Below are 21,246 nucleotides of genomic sequence, written 5' to 3'. Positions count from 1 at the left end.
GAACGCACTGCTGCCCTTGCGGAGCAACAACTGGCGGGGGTGGGGCCGACAGAGAGGTGGCGCGGAGTTGCGCGACCCGGGATGGGCCAGCTCCGGCAGGCGAGCTGTGACGAAGCAAATCCGGAACAGCCCCCCTGTGTGCACTCGCGACTGCTCCATGGTAGTGCAGAGGGCCAGCTCGTCCGTGTCATCGACGGAGCCGTCCGAGCGGCTGCCAGGGTTCAACATGTTCGCCGGCTTGCTGGAGATGGGCTTGGGTGATCAAATCGGATAAGGGGAGAAGACGTGACGGAGCGGAGCAGACTGAAGTGAGTGTAGGTTTTCCGGATTGGGTTTTTTGGTGGGGACTTTTTTTGGTCGACAGTTGGTTGTGCTAACGTGGCGGGCGCGTCCGGCCGCCCCGTATCCGGCCTACATTTGGGCTGGATATGAAGGGGACAACCCGGACTTTTGAGGCCGGATCTTTTTTTTGACGCGTCAGTGACCGGTCCGCTCGTCCGGGTGTTTGAACACCGGTTTGAGGCACCCGGCTATAGATGCTCTTACAATCATAAAATTATTGAAATACCGTCCCACTCACATGCTGAAATTATTGGAATACCATCCCACTCACATGTTGAGTCAGATGAAACTGCTGGCTCTCTTCCCTTTTTCTTAAGATTAGGCGTGACAATTGAACGAGATTAATCGCGACGACCAAAGATTAAAGGTCTCTAAACAATCCCTTTTCTTAACGACATGAGAGTATTATAAGAGAACTGAGCAAAAGATTGAAAATTCACAAACAACCAGCAGCTCAGCCAAAGAGAATCCCCGACTCAGGCCAAAGGCTTCATGCCGTCTAAATATGCTAGATGATACCTAGCATCTCCACCACTAACCAATAACGATTCACTTACATAGTGTCATTGCTTGGTGTAGCACCCGCGCTTGTAAGGGCGTTTTTAACGCCGGCTCTCAAAACAGTCACACTGTAGACTGGTCCGTACCAGCCCACGAAATCAAATACGGAAGCCGGCCATCCAACCCTGCCCTCTGATTGTTTTTTCTTAGGTCCATAACACTCAAAAAATAGCAAGTGAGGGAAGAGACGAAGACGCAGGCTCTGGGTGGGGTTTTGGATGGTCCGGGGGTGTCAGAGTCCTGCATGGGGAGGGTCGGATGCCCGCAAAGTTCCCACAACTTTGCTTCCGGTTTGCGAGATTTCGGACAGTCGGATGATTCCATGGACGTCTGCGGGCTGTTTGAGAGTTCGCATTAGAGATGCCCTAACGACACAACTATTTTGTGCCAAAAAAGCTCAAGTCTTGCTTTTGAAAAAATCATAACTCAAGTTTTGCTTTTGAAAATCCTTTCTACTAGTAGTTTCAATTTGAGTATTCTATCTCCACCAAGGTGACATTGCCAACATAAAAGAGAACTATCACCTTTTGTTAAGTTGTGCCCCTGTGTGCAACATGATCACATCCACTTATGTCTTTGCTATCTCTCAACCCAAAAAATTGTGGCAGTGTCCTTTATAAAAAATATGACAGTGTCCTTTATAAAAATTGTGGCAGTGTCCTTTATAAATTGTGGCAGTGTCCTTTATAAAAAAATATGACAGTGTCGCAACCGTGTGATCTAATCCCTGGCCTATTGACATTCACTAGTCGAGGATCAACTTGTGCCTTTTTCAAACCGCGGTGAACATCCTCGATGTTAACCCTCGATTCCAACTGAGGTCTCCTCAGTGGGCTCTACCTTCGTTGCTGCTTGTAGTGGTTCTATCTTTGGACCCTGACTACTCTAGTGCGATCTCCCTTGTCTCCTCCATCACATTGGTGTGTCGATGACCACCGTGGCTCGCGCCAACCATGTACCCACCCCCATTTTTACTTGGACCATTGACAATGGCTACACTGCATCGAGACATACGTATCAGTCTGTATATAATGTTTTTAGTTATGTCGATTGAGACTTAGTTAATTTCCTTTTTATCATTGTCATCTGAGTATTTAATCAAAAACTACCACATTTCACGGAAACGTGACAAAAAACTATCACTTTTACGATTTTGTGCGGAAAGCTACCACTTTTGTCCTAATTCGTGGCAAAAAATTATCAAGTCCCGAAACCGGTCGCTTCGCCCGCGCTAAGCACCAAACTGACCAACCGGTCCCACGTTTTAGGTGCCATGGTGGCCAACCGACGCCCGCCGCGTGTTAACGGCGCGTCCGCGGTCGGAAACGGCGGTTGTCTGTTTGCGTTCAATGCACCAAAACGTGGGACCGGCCATTTGATGTTGATCCTCTGACGACGTCGTTTCCGACTGCGGACGCGCCGTTAACGTGCGGCGGGCATCGGTTGGCCACCGTGGCGCCTGAAACGTAAGACTGGCTGATTAGTTTGGTGTTTAGCGCGGGTGAAGCGTCCAGTTTCGAGACCTGGTCGTTTTTTGCCACTGATTAGGATAAAAATGGTAGTTTTCCGTACAAAATCATAAAGTGGTAGTTTTCTGTCACGTTTCCCGTGAAATGTGATAGTTTTTGGTTAAATACTCTTCTCATCTAGACTCTTGGTGGATATCAATGTTTTCCTCTGAAACGGTTGAAAGGACATTGCAACTTGGATGTATGATTTTATTTTTTTGAATAATTTCATTTTTAGAAGATGCCAAACCCACATAACCAAAGCTTGATATCCAAGCACGGTGCATTTATTCACATAAAGGCAAAGCTTGCGTGCATTGAACCATGGCACAAAGCCATTCACCACCAATGCTACAAAACACAAATGCTATACAACTCTGGATATTTCAATGTTAGTTTTCGAAGTTCCCTGGCATTTATTTTTCCACATCGACATACTCCTAGTAGCAAGTTTCCAAGCAAACCCTTTCAATTTTGGATGAGGATGGTCATACCAAGCATATGCTCCCTGTTTTCTAAAACCAACCGATGATGAACGAACATGGTTCCAAGACATTTTTTCTTTCACATGACCAAATGGCTTGATGGACCAAAAAATACTTGTCGTGATCCTATCTCTGCACAAACACCAAACAACTTGTTTATTATACCACCAATTGACACCATCTGTAAGATTTTAAAACGGATTGGTTCCATTGCTTACGGTAGATTATGCTTCCCCCTCCCAATAAAATCTTGATCCTCGATATGGAAAGGCGAAGGATAAGAAGACAAAGGCGGTGGTCAACAAAGGTGCAACCTACAGTAGATTATATAAGAAAAAAGAGGCCGCAACGAGAAAATGAAGAGAGAAAATGCGCGAGGCATGTTCCTTTTGCTTGCTAGCTCGAGTGTTGCTACATGCAATACATTTCCAAATTTCGAAAACGCCGATTTTGCCCGGTCAACCGATTCGCGGACGTTCCAAGGAAGTAGGGCCGAAACAGGCGCAACCGCACCGAACCCGAACTTGTCTCTCAACCAAACCAAAAGAGGGAAGAAAAAAGGGCAGGAGCTGCCTGCGACGCAAGCCGGAAAGCCGCACCAGTTCCTTGCATCATCCTCGGTCGTTCGTTCAACTAACAAAACAAAAGAAAAGAAAAAGAAAATCAATCTCGAGCGAGCCAGCCAGCCGTGGGTTGCACCGCACGTCGACGTGGGCGGGCGCTCGCGGCGGGGCTGGGCTCATCTCCGCCACACCCTCCCATCCGGGTCTCCTCCTGCGGTGCCCCAAAAAATGGCGCCAATCCCTCCCCAATCTCCCGCCCCACCCCTCCCCCGCTATTCCCCCTCCGCGCCCCAGCCCTAGCCGCGGCGGGGCAAACCCTAACCCCATGTCCTCCTCCTCCTCGCTGCCCGCCAAGCCGCCCCCGCCGCCGCGCCCCAAGACGCGGGGCAGCTACAACTGCGGCCGATGCGGCCAGCCCAAGAAGGGCCACGTCTGCAACCTCCCCTCCCCGGCCGCCGCCGACGGCGCCGCGCCCCCCTCCCCGTCGCCCTCCTCCTCCGCCGGGGACACCCGCCTCCGCCGCGCCCTCTCCTTCGACGACGCCCCCGCGCCCTCCTCCCCCGAGAAGAAGCCCAGGCCCGACCATGACTTTGCCGGCCGCACCATGGAGCTGGGCGGCCGGGCCGTGCCGGTCGACCTCGTCGTCGAGGTCCTGCGCCGGCTCGGCCCCAGGGGGGTACTGGACGCCGCCGCCGTCAGCCGCGCCTGGCGCGACTGCGCCGACCGGGTCTGGCGCGTCGCCGAGGAGCTCCGCCTCCGCCCGGCCGCTGCCGGCCTCCTCGGCGCGCTGCTCCCCCGGTGCGCCGCGCTCTCGCGCCTAGTCCTCCACATGGAAAGGTGAGGGGACCCGGACGAATCTGAACAAATCTTGTCCCATGCGATGCGAATTTGACGCGATCTGGCCAGATCGATGCTGGATCTTCGATCGGCGCCTGCTCCGGACACGAGCTGTTATGCACAGCTTTTTTTATGGCTAATAAGGCTACGACACAGATGACCACTGTAGTAGTAGTATATATGTTCCTAATAAAATCTTAATATAAACAAATTCAATAATAACAAGTAGTATATCGAGAACCTGGGATTTCTGAACGACTTCCAAGGTGAACGGACGTCGGATCTGATACTCGCTCCAGAATGTTTATTTCTGGATTGCTATGCTAAGTGGTAGGTTATATTTATGTTTGTGCACAGGAACTTGTCAAAGTAGAGGGTATCATGGAAAATGCTGACAGTCTGTGCCTTTTTAACTTCGCTTATGGAAGATCATGCATGTCTTTGTGGATATTGAATTTGACATGCTCTTGGATGAGTTGGTGGCCAGCTGAAACTCATGTAGGGTAATGAGTTTGGAGATTTCAGTGTTTTGGACAATATTCTGTTGGTGCTGCAAGATTGATTTGCAGATTTTTTACCCGTACTTTAGTTTTAAAGCCTCTACCAGGCCTTGGTTGAATTGTAGAAAGCGCATAATGAATGGAGTTGGTCTACAGTGATGCAAAATGCTCAATTACTGCGAGAACAGTATGCTACTGTATTTCCGAACATAAAAATTATTGTTGCTTATCCCTTGTGAGCCTGTGAGGATACAACCACAAACTAATAATTAAAGCACTAGAAACTGGTTAGTGCAATCAGTTATTTGATAATGTTTCTTGTTGCATTTGTCTGCATAGAAGGAATATCCATATATTTGTAGTGCAAACAAAAGGAGCCTTTTCAGGTCTTCTTTGTTGTGACTGATCAAATTTATATTTGACAAGTTGGCTTATACTGACATAGTGACGTGCTGTAGTTGCTAGACCCATTATTCTATATACATGATCAATAGATCATCCCAGGTTGATCATCGATTATCATCCATAATATTCTGGTATAAGATTATACATGCCACTTCTGGTTTTAGAATCTGTGTGCGCAATTGTTGTGTGCAGTTAGGGCCTTGTTAATGACAAGACAAGACTGCTTGTCTTCTGTGTCTCTTAAAGCTTTTCACATCCAGCTGTTGGTTATGTATGGTGAAATAATCATATGCACGTAAGTTGAACCTAAAGTGAAGTAAATGCTTTGTGATATTCCAAATATGGTCAAAGCAACATCGTTAAAATCTAGCTTTGGTGCTTCAGTATATGTTTCTCTGTCCTGCTTATTTACAATGAAATTACTGTATGCACCCAAGTTGATGCGAGTGGATTAGTAAAAGCCATACATTGTTTTGGATCTAGCAAAAGCGACAATTAATATAGTTCCAGTCCTCCCGTGTCTGTTTCCTATGCCGATAAAAGGTGTTCACTGGGGACATGTATCTTATTTGTATATGTTTGATTCAGTGCTGTTGATGCCACCATGCTGTCATGTCTTGCATTTTCCTGTTCAAGTTTGGAAACTCTGGAGATCACCATGGCCGACAAGGCAATCAACAATATGACTGGGTATGTTGTAACTCTAACATTACTCGTACATCCTAAACACAATGTTGGCATCTATACATCTTTTTTGAAATTTAGTTATTTAGTTTACACTATTTTATATCAAATACACTTGCTTTGTTATAATTTGAATCACTAGTTTTAAAGGTGTCTTCTCTTCTCAACTAATAGTTGCCTACCTTGCAAGGTCAGATACAGTTAAGGTGTGATTTTAGTTTTACCTTGTAAATGAGGATTTGTACTTTTTTTTTCATATGTAATGCAGTTGCAGGTTGATTATTTTTGGATCTTTTGTTGGTTGATTTGTCACACCATGTTATGTTATGCTTGCATGAAACTAGTCTATGTTCCATTTTCTTGCCATGCAAGTTGTGTTGAATATGCGTTGATTTTGAAATAGCAATGTCATGCAAATGGATAGAAGGTTCACACAATCTCCGTGTTCAGCTCCTATATTAACTTAAGTTGGTCTATTCTAACAGAGAGGAGCTAAGTCGACTTGTTTCAGAGAAGCGTTCTCTCTCAGTTCTCAAAATCGGTGGTTGCTCTAATCTTGGTTTTCTTAATCTAAGCTCGTCAAGTCTTAGTGTCCTTTGGCTATCAGATCTTTGCTCCCTTTCGGAATCGGTAATATTGTGTGCTATTAGTATTTACAGTTATATCAACTTTATTGTGGGCATGAATTCATTGGACACAAATTTGTTGTAGGTCATAAGCTGCCCTAATATGAGCGAGCTCTCCCTGTGTTTCACACAACAAAGTACTGAATGTACTGACCTGGTTAGTTTGATGGATGGCCTGGGCCGATCGTGCCCTAACTTAAGAAATTTGCACATATCATCAATTCAACTATCTAATGAAGCCGTGTCCGCTCTAGAGGGTGCCAACCTCAGGTATATTTCTACCCCACCATGCTCTTAGCACAATTTTGTTGTATTTGAACTCTAGCGTTATAGTTCTTTTTATTTTATTTGAAGAAAAGGGGTTCCCCCTGCCCCATTTTTATTAGAAACGAGACAAAACAGAAAACAAACTGTTCCCAGCCCTCAGGCTGACCCAAAGTAGCCGAGCCAGAATCTTGTTGTATCTGAGCTATAGCATTATAGTTCTCTTCTCACTATAATTCCAGTTTCATAATATTTCAACCTCTAAATCTCAAATCTCATTATTGCTTCATCAGGGGCTTGTGCATGCTATCCTTGATTCTCGGTTCAAAAATGACAGATGCAGCTGTTGCATCTATCGTCAGATCTTGTGCAAGCTTGGAATTGCTTGATTTAAGTGGGTAAGCTCCAATATATCCTTTTGGATATAAAACTAAAGTTATGGAATTAACATAAAGGTGATGATTATTTTCATATGGCGTGATACTTCAAATTAGCTTATGCAGTTACTTGTTTTTTTATTATATCTCAGATCTAGCATCAGTGATAGTGGTGTTGGTATGATCTGCAAGGCGTTCCCTCATACTTTATCGAGGCTGCTCCTTGCTCTCTGCCCAAATATTACTACATGTAAGCTTTATATGAATTTCATGGTTTTTTATTCCTGCTCCACCGAAAATGAATTCGCCAGTCAACCATTACATGTTCCAGTGTTAAGAATCTCTCTATGTGTTTTCTAGGTGGGATCCAGGCCGCAACAGCACAATTGCCACTACTTCAGCTCATGGACTGTGGAATGAGCTTACGTTCTAACTTGCAGAATGAAAAACAGGGGGCTTATTTTGGTGAGATCAATGGAAGGATTAGATTGTGCCCAAAATTACCCACCTTAAAAAAGCAACCTATGCGCCAAAAGCTAATCATAAAGCATGATAATTTGAAGAAGCTCAGTCTATGGGGCTGTTCAGCAATAGATGTAAGCCTTCAAATTTTGCCAGCAGAGATTCACTCACGTCCTTTATGGATATAGTCTTGTTACTAATTTCACATATGGCAGGCTTTGTATGTGAAATGCCCAGAGTTGATTGATCTGAACCTCAACACTTGTACAAATCTACACCCAGGTATTGTGTCACTTTTTCATGAGGCTGTAAAGTTGGTAGCCGCTTTTATTATTATAAACAATTTAAATATTTTGCAGAGCGGCTGCTACTTCAGTGCCCAAATCTGAAGAATGTACATGCATTTGGATGCCAAGATATGTTGATTGGTGCAATAAAAAACCAGGTATTACTTTGTTAAAACATTTCCTCACCCCTGAAGTGAACTTTCATTTCAGCTTGAGCTTTCTTCCAAAACCCCTTTCTTTATGTGCGCTGGCCAGTAGTTTCAAGGTTATTGGATGAACATGTTTGAAGTGCTAAGCAGTAACCGTTTGCAATCAGAAAGTGGGAACTATAATCTCAAAAAAGAAGTGAGAAATATGCTATCTCAGTATTAGCTTTATATTGTTTAAGAATTTTGCTCACCAGTGTTTTTGGTCCACCCAATGTGTGCAAGCGTGTGCATAATTAGACTGAACCAAACAAACCAGAACTGAACTAAAAAGTTTACTCCTGTCTGAACTGCATTTCAGTTAGAGAAAATAGCGACGTTTTCCTATTTGGTGGAAAAAATAATTTAATTTGGCTCTTGGTTTTTGGCTTGCCTTTTTCCCTTCAGAAACTGATAAACAGAAAGAATCTAATGAAGCAATGTGTATCAACTGGAGTCTAGCAAGGAGTAAGCTGTGAAGCTGAAGGTCTATCAGGCTGTAAGCTTCTTTAGCTTAGGAATCATACTATTGGAAGCAGTGCACCTACTTTATTACAGTCTGCCCTATGTAGCGTGTAACTATGTTGTAGCCTAAGGTGTTGTAACAAACCCCTTATCTCTTATGCACCGCAAAGCAGTTGTTGCAGCCTACCTAAAAAAGTATATAATAGCATACTAACCAACTGCGGATTTTCTGCTGCCAGTTAACAATTCAAAAACATCACTTCAAAGTTGTATCAGTCATAAAAACAATTGTATATACACATTGTATGATGAATTATGAGCCTGAAAATTTCGGATAAAAAATCTGACCATTTGTATGGTATGCAAATAAAACAAGTTAGGAGTGTATACTAATTGTAAATCTACAGAGTATTTGTTACAGAGCACATACATGATCATAAATTTTTGCCTAAAATTGGCAGTTTCAGATATCAACCAAAATAGAACTGAATTTTTGGCCTGGGCTTATATGGACCATGATTTTTCTCCCAAAGTGTCTCCAAAATTATGAACATGATTTTTGTCTGATTGTTTCCAACACTTAGAAGTGAGTTTTTGGCGTGGGCTCATATGGACCTGAATCATTTGAGATGTTCTGTTTTCCTTTAAAAAGGATATAGCAGGCTTAGGTGACATCCTGGGCCCTCCAACTTTGTAGGTCTACAGGCCCAAACAGCACACATGAAGGATACTACTAAAGCCCACCTGTATACGAAAACCTAGGTACTCCCGTCAATCTCCTGATGGTTTTGATTTCTTGCTCCTATCAGGTTGGCACTTGATCTACCATCCATAGTATCGTCACCTTGTATCATTTTTGTCATAATACTAGGCATTACTGGCACCAATCTGGCTATATGTGGATGTTAGATATATCATGGTAGTAGTGATGGCCGTGACTCCGCATTCTATCCATGTGTCAGGCAACATTTGATGGTGTATCAGGTTACCATATAATTTGTTTAAGTTAAAAATGACGAAGTTAGTTGCTTTTGATACTCTTGACATTTCAGAGTGTAGTGGAGAAACATTCTGGTGGTAAACTATGAAATGAAGCCATAATATAATGCTGTTAGCCAACGTTTTTCGCCATATATCATAATTTACCGGTAGTTGGCAATTGGTTCAAGCCTCACACATGGTTATTGCATAGTTAACACAAACATGAACCAGAATAAAATTTAGTTTGGACTTTTGAAACGGAAACAAACTGAAAGAGCTAAATTGAGTTGTAATAATTTATTAATTCAAGCACAGCAGCACACTTACAAAAATATAGTGGCACCCAACAAATTAACCGGTACAAGAAAGAAAACCCGCCAACTTACCTTTACAGTTTTGAGTCAACAAAGGTGAAAGAGCATTGCCCCTGTCTTCGTTTTCCAATGTATTGCCACAAATTTTGCCAGGTTCTGAATGAGTTCGCTGCAGCTGAACCACATCTTCCATGCAAGCGGCTAGCAGACGGTTCAAAACGGGTTCAGCTGTCACAGTTCCCACAAGAGCAGGCAAGCATCATTTCACGCATCGCGTGATATCTCCTAAGCATCCTACCGATGCATGTGCTGACTCTCTTGTTTGTTTCAGCTACCGGAGGACAAAATATGGATTGGATTCAAGCGGTCGGAGTGCATTGTTCATCTTGATTCTTGATTAATAATAACAATCACATAACCATAGCTAGAGAACCGCTCATTGTGCGCACTCTGATTTGTGAAATTAGACAATTGGCGAGTATTTATTTATTTGTTTTGTGCACCTCCAAACCCATAATATATGTAATGTGCCTGTTGTATAAGCTGCTACATGGAAGTGAAACTTGCATCAACTGGTTTTTGGGTTCCCACTGGTGTGCTCCGTTTGGCCTAATTAATATGTAACCATATTATTTTTTGGTGCAATAAAGTTGTGAATCATTTAAACTATTCCGCCAGGCATGTTCAGCTGCATTGCTTAGTACAGACACATATAGAGTCAATCTTTCCTGTTAGACCAGATGCTTGTTGAAATGCCATTCCTTCAGTTGTGAGGGAGAAAGTCTTTATGCCGGCAATCTTTGCTGTCATGCCACTTGATTGGACTTGCGAGACGGAGGAAAATAATGTAAGATTCTTTTGCTTGCTCTAGTTGGAGCAATAGAAAATCACCACACTTCTTGAAGCTTGTCATCATCGCTAGGGGACACAAGATCCTCAAGGAAACATGTCATGCGTAATATAACGTAGTACCTTCAACTCCAAACGCCTATTGGATACTACTTTTTGATGTGATAACATCTTATATTATGGGACGGATGGATTTGTAGCATGAAAGGAGCCAACCAAAGTTGCTGCACCCTTTTAATTGCTTAACCAGGGAGCAATAAATCGCACCCTTGCCATAGAATACAGCTATGCGGCAGTGTATGACGCCACTGAAATTTGTATGAGAACTCGGCTCAAAAAAAGAAGAAAATAAATTTGTATAAGAACATGATCCCCCTATCCGGCCCTACGCACATGGCCTTGTCCCCTGCTTTAGGTGGCTCAGAGATGTAGTACTCCTTCCTTTCCAGTTTATAAGGTTTATCTTAAAATTTTAGTTTTTCCATTTTATAAGACTTAATTTGGTTGTTCCCCATCACATGTTCAGACTTCAAGGTGCATTAAATCATTGCATGCAAGTATTAAGAGAAAACTGACCAATGCATGCATTTTATGCATGCATGCATTGTAATTAATGCATCCGTAAACATAATTTTTTGAGGAAAACAAGAGCATTAATTGGATGCCTTTGCAAATTATAAAAAATATTTCACCACTCATCATCTATCTTGGTTGATGAGATTTTTAAATTGAGCCTTATAAACCGGAAAGGAGGGAGTATATGGAGATGGGCGTTTTGAGTGTGCATCACACCGCCAGCGCATGAAACATTCTTGTGTACACACACGTCTAATTAACACAGAGGAATGAACCTGGACGCCACGGAGCAGCTTCATAATCATAATTAAACAAGGCTGCCGGGCGATTATTTGTCCAACGGCAGCGTGATAATTGAGCGCTGCTGTTGGACAAACTGCAAGATCCCTGCAGTGGAAACTGGTGGTGGTAGGGTACCCACCATCTGACTTCTTTTCTTCTGGATAAAAAATAATGGAAGGGCATCTTCTGCCTTTTCTGTGCGCTAAACGGAAATGACAAGGCATATATTGACTACTGTAGTGCGTAAACAGTGACATGCCGATGACATCTTTCTCACGTATACATACTATACTACATTGTATAAATGACAACAAGTTGGAACATACGTACTTATACAGATAGTAGTGAACTAATCGAGGCGATAACGGAACTTTGACCGGATCGTAGCGAAGTAGCAGTAGTATATTATGGTACAGAGTGGGGGCAAGCAGAGTCGTAATCTTGGAATGGACACTACGTCGATCAGCTCCTGCTCTTGCATTTCTCCATTGCCCTTGGCGCTGAAAAACCGTAAGACAAAGGGAGTTAGCAAACGGCCATCGAGCATGCAAATGTAAATCTGAAAATTAAGAGGGCACCGACCGAGGCCGATGGCTTCTGATCCTTTCATTATCCGGAGGCGCTTGCACGACGCGACGAACATCCTGCCAGAGCGAGAAGAAGAAGAGATTATTAGTAAGTGAGTAGCACCAACATGAGAAGAGAAAACATGCATGCATGGGCTTTAACTAATTACTTACTCCCAGGGGACGTCGCCGACGAGCATCCAGTCGCCGTCCTTGTCCTGGTAGGTGGGCACGTAGTCGGAGCCGCTGAGCAGGTCCACCAGCTTGCTCTCGTTCATGCCCGTCATCCCCTGAGTCGGAGTGTTGCCGATGGTGAAGGAGCTGAACATCTTCTCCAGGGCCTTGGACAGCTCCTGGTAGCTCTTGTAGGTGCCCATGTCCACCTTGCGCAGGTAGGGCGCGCCGTCCATGCTCACCTTCACCAGCGCCGCCGCCAGCATGTTCCTCCGGAACGACCGCACCGGCGGCCACCCCACCGCCTGCGCCCTGCTCCACGTGCCAAACATGAATCAATCAATTAATCAATACTAACTGTTTACTTAGAGAAGTTGTGGGTGGCGGTGATGATGATGATGGCGACGAGCGAGGACATGCAGTGCTAGTGCAGACACAGTTTGCAGGGGGAAATAGTAGGTTCCTTTTCCTTTTTATCGTGTCGGCAGGGCCGGCACTGGCTGCGCTTCTCCCCGTGCCATTGTTGCGCCCACCCCACCACATGCGTCGCTGCATTCATCACTGTACGTACCCTCGTTCCCCCGGAAAACGCCGGTGCAAAAGTGCTTTTTCCTCTTTTCCCCCCTCACACAAGCGTGCATGCCACTAAAATTTGTGTGCTAGAGTGAAGCATGCACGCATGATGTTGTAATTACAAAAGCCTAGTTTCCTTTTCCTAGGCTAGTTCTAAAACATACTGTACTACTCCTTCCGTTTCATAATATAAGAACGTGTTTGACACTAATTGTATCAAAAACGTTATATTATGGGACGGAGGGAATACATTTTTCTTCCGAAAACTAAAGCACATTCATCCTAAGAACTATGAATGATCCTCTTCTTTGAGGGCACGGGAGGGCCTTGAGATTTTTCTGGAGCGAGCTAGTACGTAACAGGGAATCACATTTGCATGCAAAAAAAGTAACGAGGGACGAGGAGGAGGAGGACGTACTTGGGCGCGCGCGGCTTCTCGGGGTCCGCGTCCGGCTGCGCGGTGGTGACCACGCTGCTCTGGCTCGGCGACCGCTTCAACTGCCCGTCGACAGCAGCCGGAGACGGCGGCTGCGCCTCCGCGACACCGTCGGCCACTTCCTCGTCGTCCCCAGACGGCGGCGCGGCCGCCGACGCAGGCTCCAGCTTCAGCACGAGGTCGATGGTCTCGGCGTAGCCCCTCTTGCCGGAGCTCCTCACCGCGGCGGCCGCCTCCTCGGCCTCGTTGCCGCCGCCTGGCAGGCCGAGCCGGAGCTCCGTCTCCTCGAACCCGAGGCCCGCCATTGGTCTCCTGCTCCAATGCACCAGACGCTCCTAGCTGGGTTTCTTCTTCGCTCCTTGTGAGTTTGCTTTCGCGTGTCTGCTGCTGCTTGGGCTTGGCTTGTGAGCAGAGCACAAATAGACGGGAGGATGGCTACAAAAGAGTATGGCTCCCTCTTGCCGGAAGTGGCGTGGTATATAATTGAGATCCCTATATGATATCGGAATGAACAGGATACGTATGCAATTTGGCCATGTCCATGCCAAAGCAGGTTAAATGGTACGTACACGCTCCATTCCTTCCAATGGAGTGCTACCGATGGTTGTGTCAGTGCAACGTCCAACGTATCGTACCGTCAACCCGTACACGCAAACGCAAGTATGGCAGTAGTATTATGTGGTACATGCTGGCAGCGAACCATCTCAACATTCTTTTTTGGACTTGCCATATATAGATTCCATAGTATACTTGTTAGTAGTAGCCAATATCTATACTACCCCCTTCCGTTCTTATTAATGGAAGCTTTCATTTGTTCCTGGTCAAAAAACATGTCAACATCTACTATACATCAAACTAGCTTCATTAGACTTATCATAAATACTCTCCCCGTTCCTAAATCTAAATCTTTGTAGAGATTCCACCGCAGACTACATATTTTCCTAAAAAAATTTGCGGGGGACCATAGACTACATATGAAGCAAAATTAGTGAATCTATACTGTAAAATACATCTATATACTACAACGGTATGTTGTTTATAGTGGAATCTTTATAAAGACTTATATTTAGAAACAGAGGGAGTATATGGATATGGGAGTACATATTTAAAATTCCCCGATAGAGCTGGTTCACTCGACCCGGTGCGTGCACGGGAGCTATCAGCCGACTGTTCTTTGGGTCCCTGACCCGATCGTACCGTACGGATCGGAGTGCCCACACGGCACGCGTACGTTTCACGTACACTTTCGGCTCCCTGCATGCACGTGCCGCTGTTTTTGGTCCCTAGCCCGACCCCGACGTACAGGTAGCGAGCAGTAGCGGATGAATGGGGCTACGAGCTCGTGACTTTTTGCTGCACATCGTGTACGGCCCCGGCCGACGACGCACGCGTGCGCGACTGTGCCGTCCGTTCCATTCCAGTGTGCCGTTGTTGCTTCACGTGTGCGCGCCTTGCGTATTCCTGTGGGACTGGCACGCACGCACGCACACAGTTTGTTTCCTTTTGCAGAGCATTTTCACGTGCATGGATATCCGATCACGTGGGGGCCATCCGCAGCCTGCTTGGCATTCTCATCTCTCCTGTCTGTAGGTGTGTAATCTTTTTCGAATCTACTGTACTTACGAGACAACTATGATCGGTCATTCGTTCTTGTATAGAACCGTTATTCGGCTGGCTATGCGGTGGCTGTACATACAAGATGGAAATTGATTATGTACAATGGTTGATAAGATAGTTTTATTTCAAATTTTGCATTTAAATTAGAGATGACAAAAAACATGTCTACAACGAGTCATCTCTTTGTCTTATCTTCAATAATTAGTTGTTCCTAAAAATATGATGAGACAAATTGTGTTAAGAGATCATCTCTTGTCTTTTTTTAAATAAGATAAGACAAGCTTCTCTTATGATTTCTCTCTCCTCTACCTCATCATTTATCCTACGTGACACTCTTAAGATAGAACCATTATACATGTCCAAAATAGGACCAGACTTTCCGCTGTTTGGGGAACAGTCACGGTGCGCCCGAGTGCCGCAACTCTTGGTGTCCACTCAGTTCGTTGGCACGCCTTGTTATGCCGTCCGTGCCCCGTCTTGGCATCGAGCATCGTCAAGCTTCAAATATGTACACTCTAAAATATGTACACTCTAAAATATGTACATACATTAGTATGTGGTAGTCATTTGAAATGTCTAAAAAGACAAATATTTGAGAACGGAGGGAGTACTTACGAGACAACTATGATCGGTCATTCGTTCTTGTATACAACCGTTATTCGGTTGGTTATGCGGTGGCTGTACATACAAGATGGAAATTGATTCTATATAGGGTATGTATAATGGTTGATAAGATAGTCTTATTTCAAGTTTTGCATTTAAATTAGAGATGACAAAAAACATGTCTACAATGGGTCATTTTGTGTCTTATCTTCAATAATTAGTTGTTCCTAAAAATATGATGAGACAAATTGTGTTAAGAGATCATCTCTTGTCTTCTCTTAAATAAGATAAGACAACCTTCTCTTATGATTTCTCTTTCCTCTACCTCATCATTTATCCTACGTGCCATTCTTAAGATAGAACCATTGTACATGCCCAAAACAGGACCAAACTTTCCGCTGTTTGGGGAACAGTCACCGTGCGCCCGAGTGCCGCAACTCTTGGTGTCCACTCAGTTCGTTGGCACGCCTTGTTATGCCGTCCGTGCCCCGTCTTGGCATCGAGCATCGTCAAGCTTCAACTTCCTGTGAAGGTCTGATGAAGTCCGCACTTCCCTCCGTGGCGCTTTGTCGTGGGTCTTGGGCATCTGTCGTCTTTGGTATCGCTTGCTCCGCAACCCCATCTGAAGTGGAGTCCTAGTTCGCTCTGGCAGATCAGTCTAAGAAGCCGCGAGGCTTGTTGGTGCAGGTTGGGAGCTTTCTGGAGCAGGCGGAGGTTACCTTGAGCATGTTCTTCCTCGTGCCGACTATGTTGCCGACTGCTTCGACGTCGTGTCCTTCTCGTGTGTCTGGTGTTGGTTTCGTAGAAGACAAAGGGACATAGCTCTACGGCTGTTTCTCCGCTCGTGCCAAGGTCAGATCATCGTCATTGTCTGCCTTGCCTCCTATGTCGTCTACCGCCGTAGGCGAGGCCATCGCCGTGGTCGTTGCTCCCGTGCTGCAGATCATACTCGAGCCTCAATGACAACGTGTGGGACCTGTTTCGCCTCTCTCCATGGAGCATATGGAGGCCGCCTCTGTCATGTGAGCAACTGGAGGTAACTGAGTCCATCGTGCCTTCTTCAGTGAGGGCCTAAACCTGTCTAAACTCTTGTGCGTACTCTTATTTTCACATAAAAAATGGCAAGGAAAAAGTCCGAAAGGTTTCCGGACAGTCTCCGGTTGGGTTTGTATACTAGTGGACGTCAACATACAGCGTATATGATTCGCAAAACAATCAAACGCACAGTGCGTGTATATTTGCTGACCCTACAGACCCACGCTAGTCATGGTAGCTGTGGCTACATATCAGGCCTGATAAGCTAAACCAAGTGATGATTAGGGAGAAAACTACACAGTAGTTCCAAAAGCAACTACAGTTATTAATGGCCATCATGTACGAGGGCATTGCAACACATGGCATCTTTTCAGACAAGCCGAACAGGAATATGTGCACCGATCGTGGGAAACCCAGCCGAGGTGACATAATTTATCACCATCGCACCGTCTCGCATCAACACGTACGTACCAGCAGCTAGTCGGTGCACTTGTCAGGAGGATCGTCTCACATGTGATATGTGCGTGCACCCCGGCCCATACCAGAATCCAAGGGGTACGCTCTCTGTGGGCGACATCAACAGTAACGCTCAACAACAATATTCCAATCAAGGACCGTTGAAACACGCACAAATAGCCTAGTTTACTCGCAAACCGGAGAATCTAAACAGCAAGCGTATGTCATTAGTTTACCACCCACAAACCGAAGAATCTAAACAGGAAGCATATGTCAGCCTGTGTGTGCAGGAGGTTGCAGGAACAGATGGTATCTCGTTCTGGAATAGTCAAATTGCTCCTGCATTGATGCAGCCAATCATGCATGCATGTAATGTGCTAGTACTACTAGACCAATGTGACAGACAGACTGACAGACAGGGAATCTGTTGGTAGCGCGTTAATTGGGTGGACGAGCATGTTCATCAGGCAGCTAGATCGGTTGGTTGTTGGCTACCACCGATCGCGAGAATTAAACGAGCAGCTTAGATTCATTGGTTTGGGTTAGATTGGATTGGATTGATGCTGACAAAGTGACAACAGGAAGGTACTGAGCACATACAACTGGCTCCGGCTGCGAAAACAATTACTTAAAGCAAATCCTCTCATGATGCAGTACGATGTGTCGACATATGCAGGGGCATCCCGAGTACTCAGGACATAAAGAAACGGAGGAAGTTTGGGTGGGTATGTAGAGAGTAGAGAGACTGCTAGGCGACGACCTATAACTTTGATTAGTGCCATGCGTTGCCAGGGGGTCTTGTCCTCTGATTAGTGATTCTACCGAATCTCCCTAGATGTTTGGTTCTTTTGTTACTGTATGGCTTGCGATCTTGGCGAAATTGTTTGCGTAGGGGCAGGATATCTGATACTCCCACCGCTCACAAATATAAGGTGCTTTGAATATTTCAATATGAACTACATGCATACTGAAATGAATGAATAAACATACTAAAACATTTCTATTTCCATCAATTCACAAGAAAGTTAGAGCATCTTTTTATATTCGTCGATTGCTGTTTTAATCGCTTGGTTTTTCTTCTTCTTCACTTAGGCATAATTTTGATATCATATGACTTTGCTCTTTACCGGCGTGTTTATTTGTGTGTGTTGACTGGTTGTGTGTATCTTAACTGTCCAGTGACCGGGTGTATGTTTATTGTGTTTCTATCCACTTGATGCTTTATTTTGAGTCCATAAAATCCACCATTTTCCAAGAAAATACTTGTTAATGGAGGGAGTAGTTATAATTGATTTTATTATATCTGATAATGAAACATTTTAAATTTGAGTTATGCTGGTTTTTTAGAAACGATCTAGATATAGTGGTTACTTATGTTTTCGTGTGATGTTTACTGTGGTAGGAGTGTACAGGATAGGATCAGTGGCAAAATAGAGCTAGAATTCTTAGGAAAAGAAACTTAAGGGTTGGAACCTGATTTATGTGTGGTTTTAGAAAAAAAGCAGACATTTTTCTTTGTGCAGGCTATTGATGATGTAGATAAAGAAAGTGAATTAGCAGGCTGAGTAGAGATAACTATCTAGCTAAGAAAAAATAGAAGAAGATTTATAGAAAATTCATAAACAGGGGAAATTAAATGATTGCAAAGGTCTAAGGAGAAATGCTCTAACTTCTTATTTCATGTCTAAAGCTCGTAGTAGGGAAAAAAATTATGTATCTTAACAAAAAAAAACAAAAAATGGAACTACCTATGAGCAACCATAATGATTTGATGCTCACTGCCATTGGATCATGCTATTTGACGACCCCAATCTCCTTGATTATCCCAGAGCGTCAATGGGCATTTTGGTTGCGCTATGACCGAGTCCTGCTCAGGCCACCGTAAATGGGCCACTGCTCCGGAAACCAATCTAGGACGTCTTGTAATGAGGTGATGCATGGAGATAGAGATCTATTCTTATTTGCCACTACATTTTATAAGGATGTATTTGGACCTGCTGATATGCTGAATACTTCACTTGATGTTGACTAGGTATGTGCCCGTGCGTTGCCACGGGGACCAAATATTTTTTAACAAAATAAGATGATCGTATGGGGTAAATTTTGATGCACAACAAGTAGACAAAATAAAATAATGTTTTGGTTATATAAAGTGTAAATTTTCAATCTTGTCTTAAACTGTCAAAATAGGTATGTGCCTGTGATTGATCTGCTTTACTGGATTACCAAAGGTAAGATATTGATTAATAATTGTTTGTTTACATATCGGATTTTTTTTGCTGTTTATTGAGTTACCAAAGATTAGGGATGGAAAACCAGGAAAATCGGTGGTGGGTCGGATGTTGGACGAAGGGATGGTGGGAAGAAAGTGAAAGATGAAACCATACATTCTTTTTAAGTAATATAGATATAGAGATAGAGATGTGCCTGTTTTATTGGATGATCTAGATAGTACACTTTTAGATAGAGAAGTTACTTTAGAACAGATTAGGATTGTAGTTTTTTTATATGAAACATAAGATGGTCTTTGGCCTTCATGGTTTGACAATAGAGTTTTAGCATAAATGTTGGCATATCGTGCGAAGTGATTTTCTTGCTTTGTTTAGAGATTTATATAATGAAAAATAGATTTGAATAGATTTAATTATGGCTTGCTTATATGACTGCCTAAATCTGGAACTAGTACTTTGCAGCAATATAGACCCATTTGCCTGCTCAATGTTATTTTCAAGGTTTTTACTAAGGTCATTAATAACAGAGCTATCATGGGAGCTAATAAATAGTTGCTCTAGTACACGCTGCATCCATAAAAGGTGGACATATACTTGGTCGTGTCACTGATTTAAATGAAGTGTTGCATGAAATTCACAGAAAATAGATGATGCAATTTTCTTTATAATATATTTTGATAAGGCATATCACAAAATTAACTAGAAATTTCTAAAACTTGGTATGGAGAAAAATATATTTCTACTAAGCACATTAATTAGGTCATGCAAACTGCAGAGAGGTAAAGTAGATGTGATGGTAAATGACTAGACTAAACCTTTGTTAGAAACAAAAAAGGGTTTGAGATGGGGTGGGCTCCCTTTCTCCTATTATGTTTAATATTGCAATAGATACATTACACCTACTTATGTAAAAGGCACACAAACATGGTTTAATTTAGAATTTAGGTCAAGATTAATTCCCATGGTGTTAACATGTTGGAATATCCAAATGACCCTGCTTTTATGTTTAATGAATGATGATGGTTTGAAAAGTGCTAAGAATGTAAAGTTAATTATTATTTTATTTGAACTTCTCTCGGGATTGGAAGTGAATTTCAACAAGAGTGTTGTTTTATCCTGGTAAAGCTAGCAAGAAACAAGATAGTTATGCTGCTATTTTTACCTATCCTGGTTAAACGACATGTGTTGCATTCTATGGCATCCAGTGCTTTTGGCCATATGAAATTTCTTTCAATTCACATATATACTCTCTCGGAATATCCGATGAAATATTCATATTATACATACATAGTCCAAGTAACGGTGTTGTCCTTTCCCTTGGCGAAGTTGTGGAGCCAGGGTTGATGTACACCTTGAAAGGATCAAATAGGTCGACCGGAGGAGGGGGGGGGTGAATAGGAGACTACAAAATTTTAGCTTCACTTGTCAATTTTATGGTAGGTGCGAATAAAGTAAGTTCACCATATATGCACTCTACGGTGAGAACAACCTATATGGAAAGCAAGCTAACTCACCAGGAAGCAAGAGAAGCAAGTTAGCTAGCAAGAAAGCACAAGCAAAGGCGCAAGCACATAACAACCATAGAAGTCGGAGACGCAGATGTATCCCGAAGTTCACACTTTTGGGGAATGCTAATCTCCATTTGAGAAGTGTGAAAGCCAAAGCTCCCGAACGCCACCAACTATCTCACACTAGTGTCCCTCTAAGTCACCCCAACGAATCATCCTCACTCATGGTTGGTCCTGAAGGCGACACTAAACCATTACAAACTCCCCGTAGTGCACCACTACTGTCTACTATGCAACTTTATTCTTGTTGTAGGGGAACGTAGCATGCAATTTCAAAAAAATTCCGACGATCGCACAAGATCTATCTAGAAGATGCATAACAACGAGAGGGGGAGAGTGTGTCCACGTACCCTCGTAGACTGAAAGCGAAAGCATTAGGTTAACGCGGTTGATGTAGTCGAACGTCTTTGTGATCCAACCGATCAAGTACCGAA

The 21,246-nt window shown here is 43.7% G+C and overlaps 2 protein-coding genes across 12 annotated transcripts; one reads left to right on the top strand and one right to left on the bottom strand.

The window, feature by feature from the left end:
- The first annotated feature begins 3,557 nt into the window (after positions 1 to 3,557).
- On the top strand, positions 3,558 to 10,515 carry LOC125510534 (F-box/LRR-repeat protein 17). 10 transcript variants are annotated; one of them, XR_015602676.1, is made up of 13 exons: positions 3,559 to 4,296; positions 5,790 to 5,891; positions 6,371 to 6,515; positions 6,597 to 6,781; positions 7,069 to 7,173; positions 7,305 to 7,402; positions 7,513 to 7,748; positions 7,830 to 7,896; positions 7,974 to 8,059; positions 8,495 to 8,585; positions 9,249 to 9,313; positions 10,000 to 10,098; positions 10,178 to 10,515. XR_015602676.1 is itself a non-coding variant. In XM_048675750.2 (11 exons), exons 1-10 carry the CDS (start codon positions 3,785 to 3,787, stop codon positions 10,049 to 10,051), a joined length of 1,566 nt encoding a protein of 521 aa, XP_048531707.1. In that variant the 5' UTR covers positions 3,559 to 3,784; the 3' UTR covers positions 10,052 to 10,098; positions 10,178 to 10,515. The 10 variants fall into 10 exon arrangements, 4 of the variants coding, with proteins under 4 accessions (XP_087377839.1, XP_048531707.1, XP_048531705.1 ...); XR_015602677.1 differs by having other exon boundaries at positions 9,249 to 9,360; XR_007284654.2 differs by lacking the exon at positions 8,495 to 8,585 and having other exon boundaries at positions 10,022 to 10,098.
- Positions 10,516 to 11,756: 1,241 nt separating this feature from the next.
- On the bottom strand, positions 11,757 to 13,802 carry LOC125510535 (auxin-responsive protein IAA30). Of its 2 annotated transcripts, XM_048675751.2 has the most exons (4): positions 13,285 to 13,787; positions 12,294 to 12,605; positions 12,136 to 12,197; positions 11,757 to 12,053 (listed from the first exon to the last, which is right to left on the bottom strand). In XM_048675751.2, exons 1-4 carry the CDS (start codon positions 13,605 to 13,607, stop codon positions 12,016 to 12,018), a joined length of 735 nt encoding a protein of 244 aa, XP_048531708.1. In that variant the 5' UTR covers positions 13,608 to 13,787; the 3' UTR covers positions 11,757 to 12,015. The 2 variants fall into 2 exon arrangements, with proteins under 2 accessions (XP_048531708.1, XP_087377840.1); XM_087521714.1 differs by having other exon boundaries at positions 11,757 to 12,197; positions 13,285 to 13,802.
- Between the last annotated feature and the right edge of the window lie 7,444 nt (positions 13,803 to 21,246).

This window comes from Triticum urartu, chromosome 5A (genome assembly GCF_056163025.1).
Source record: "Triticum urartu cultivar PI428250 chromosome 5A, HENAU_Tu73, whole genome shotgun sequence".
NCBI lineage: Eukaryota > Viridiplantae > Streptophyta > Magnoliopsida > Poales > Poaceae > Triticum > Triticum urartu.
This window is presented reverse-complemented; position numbering and strand designations above follow the sequence as displayed.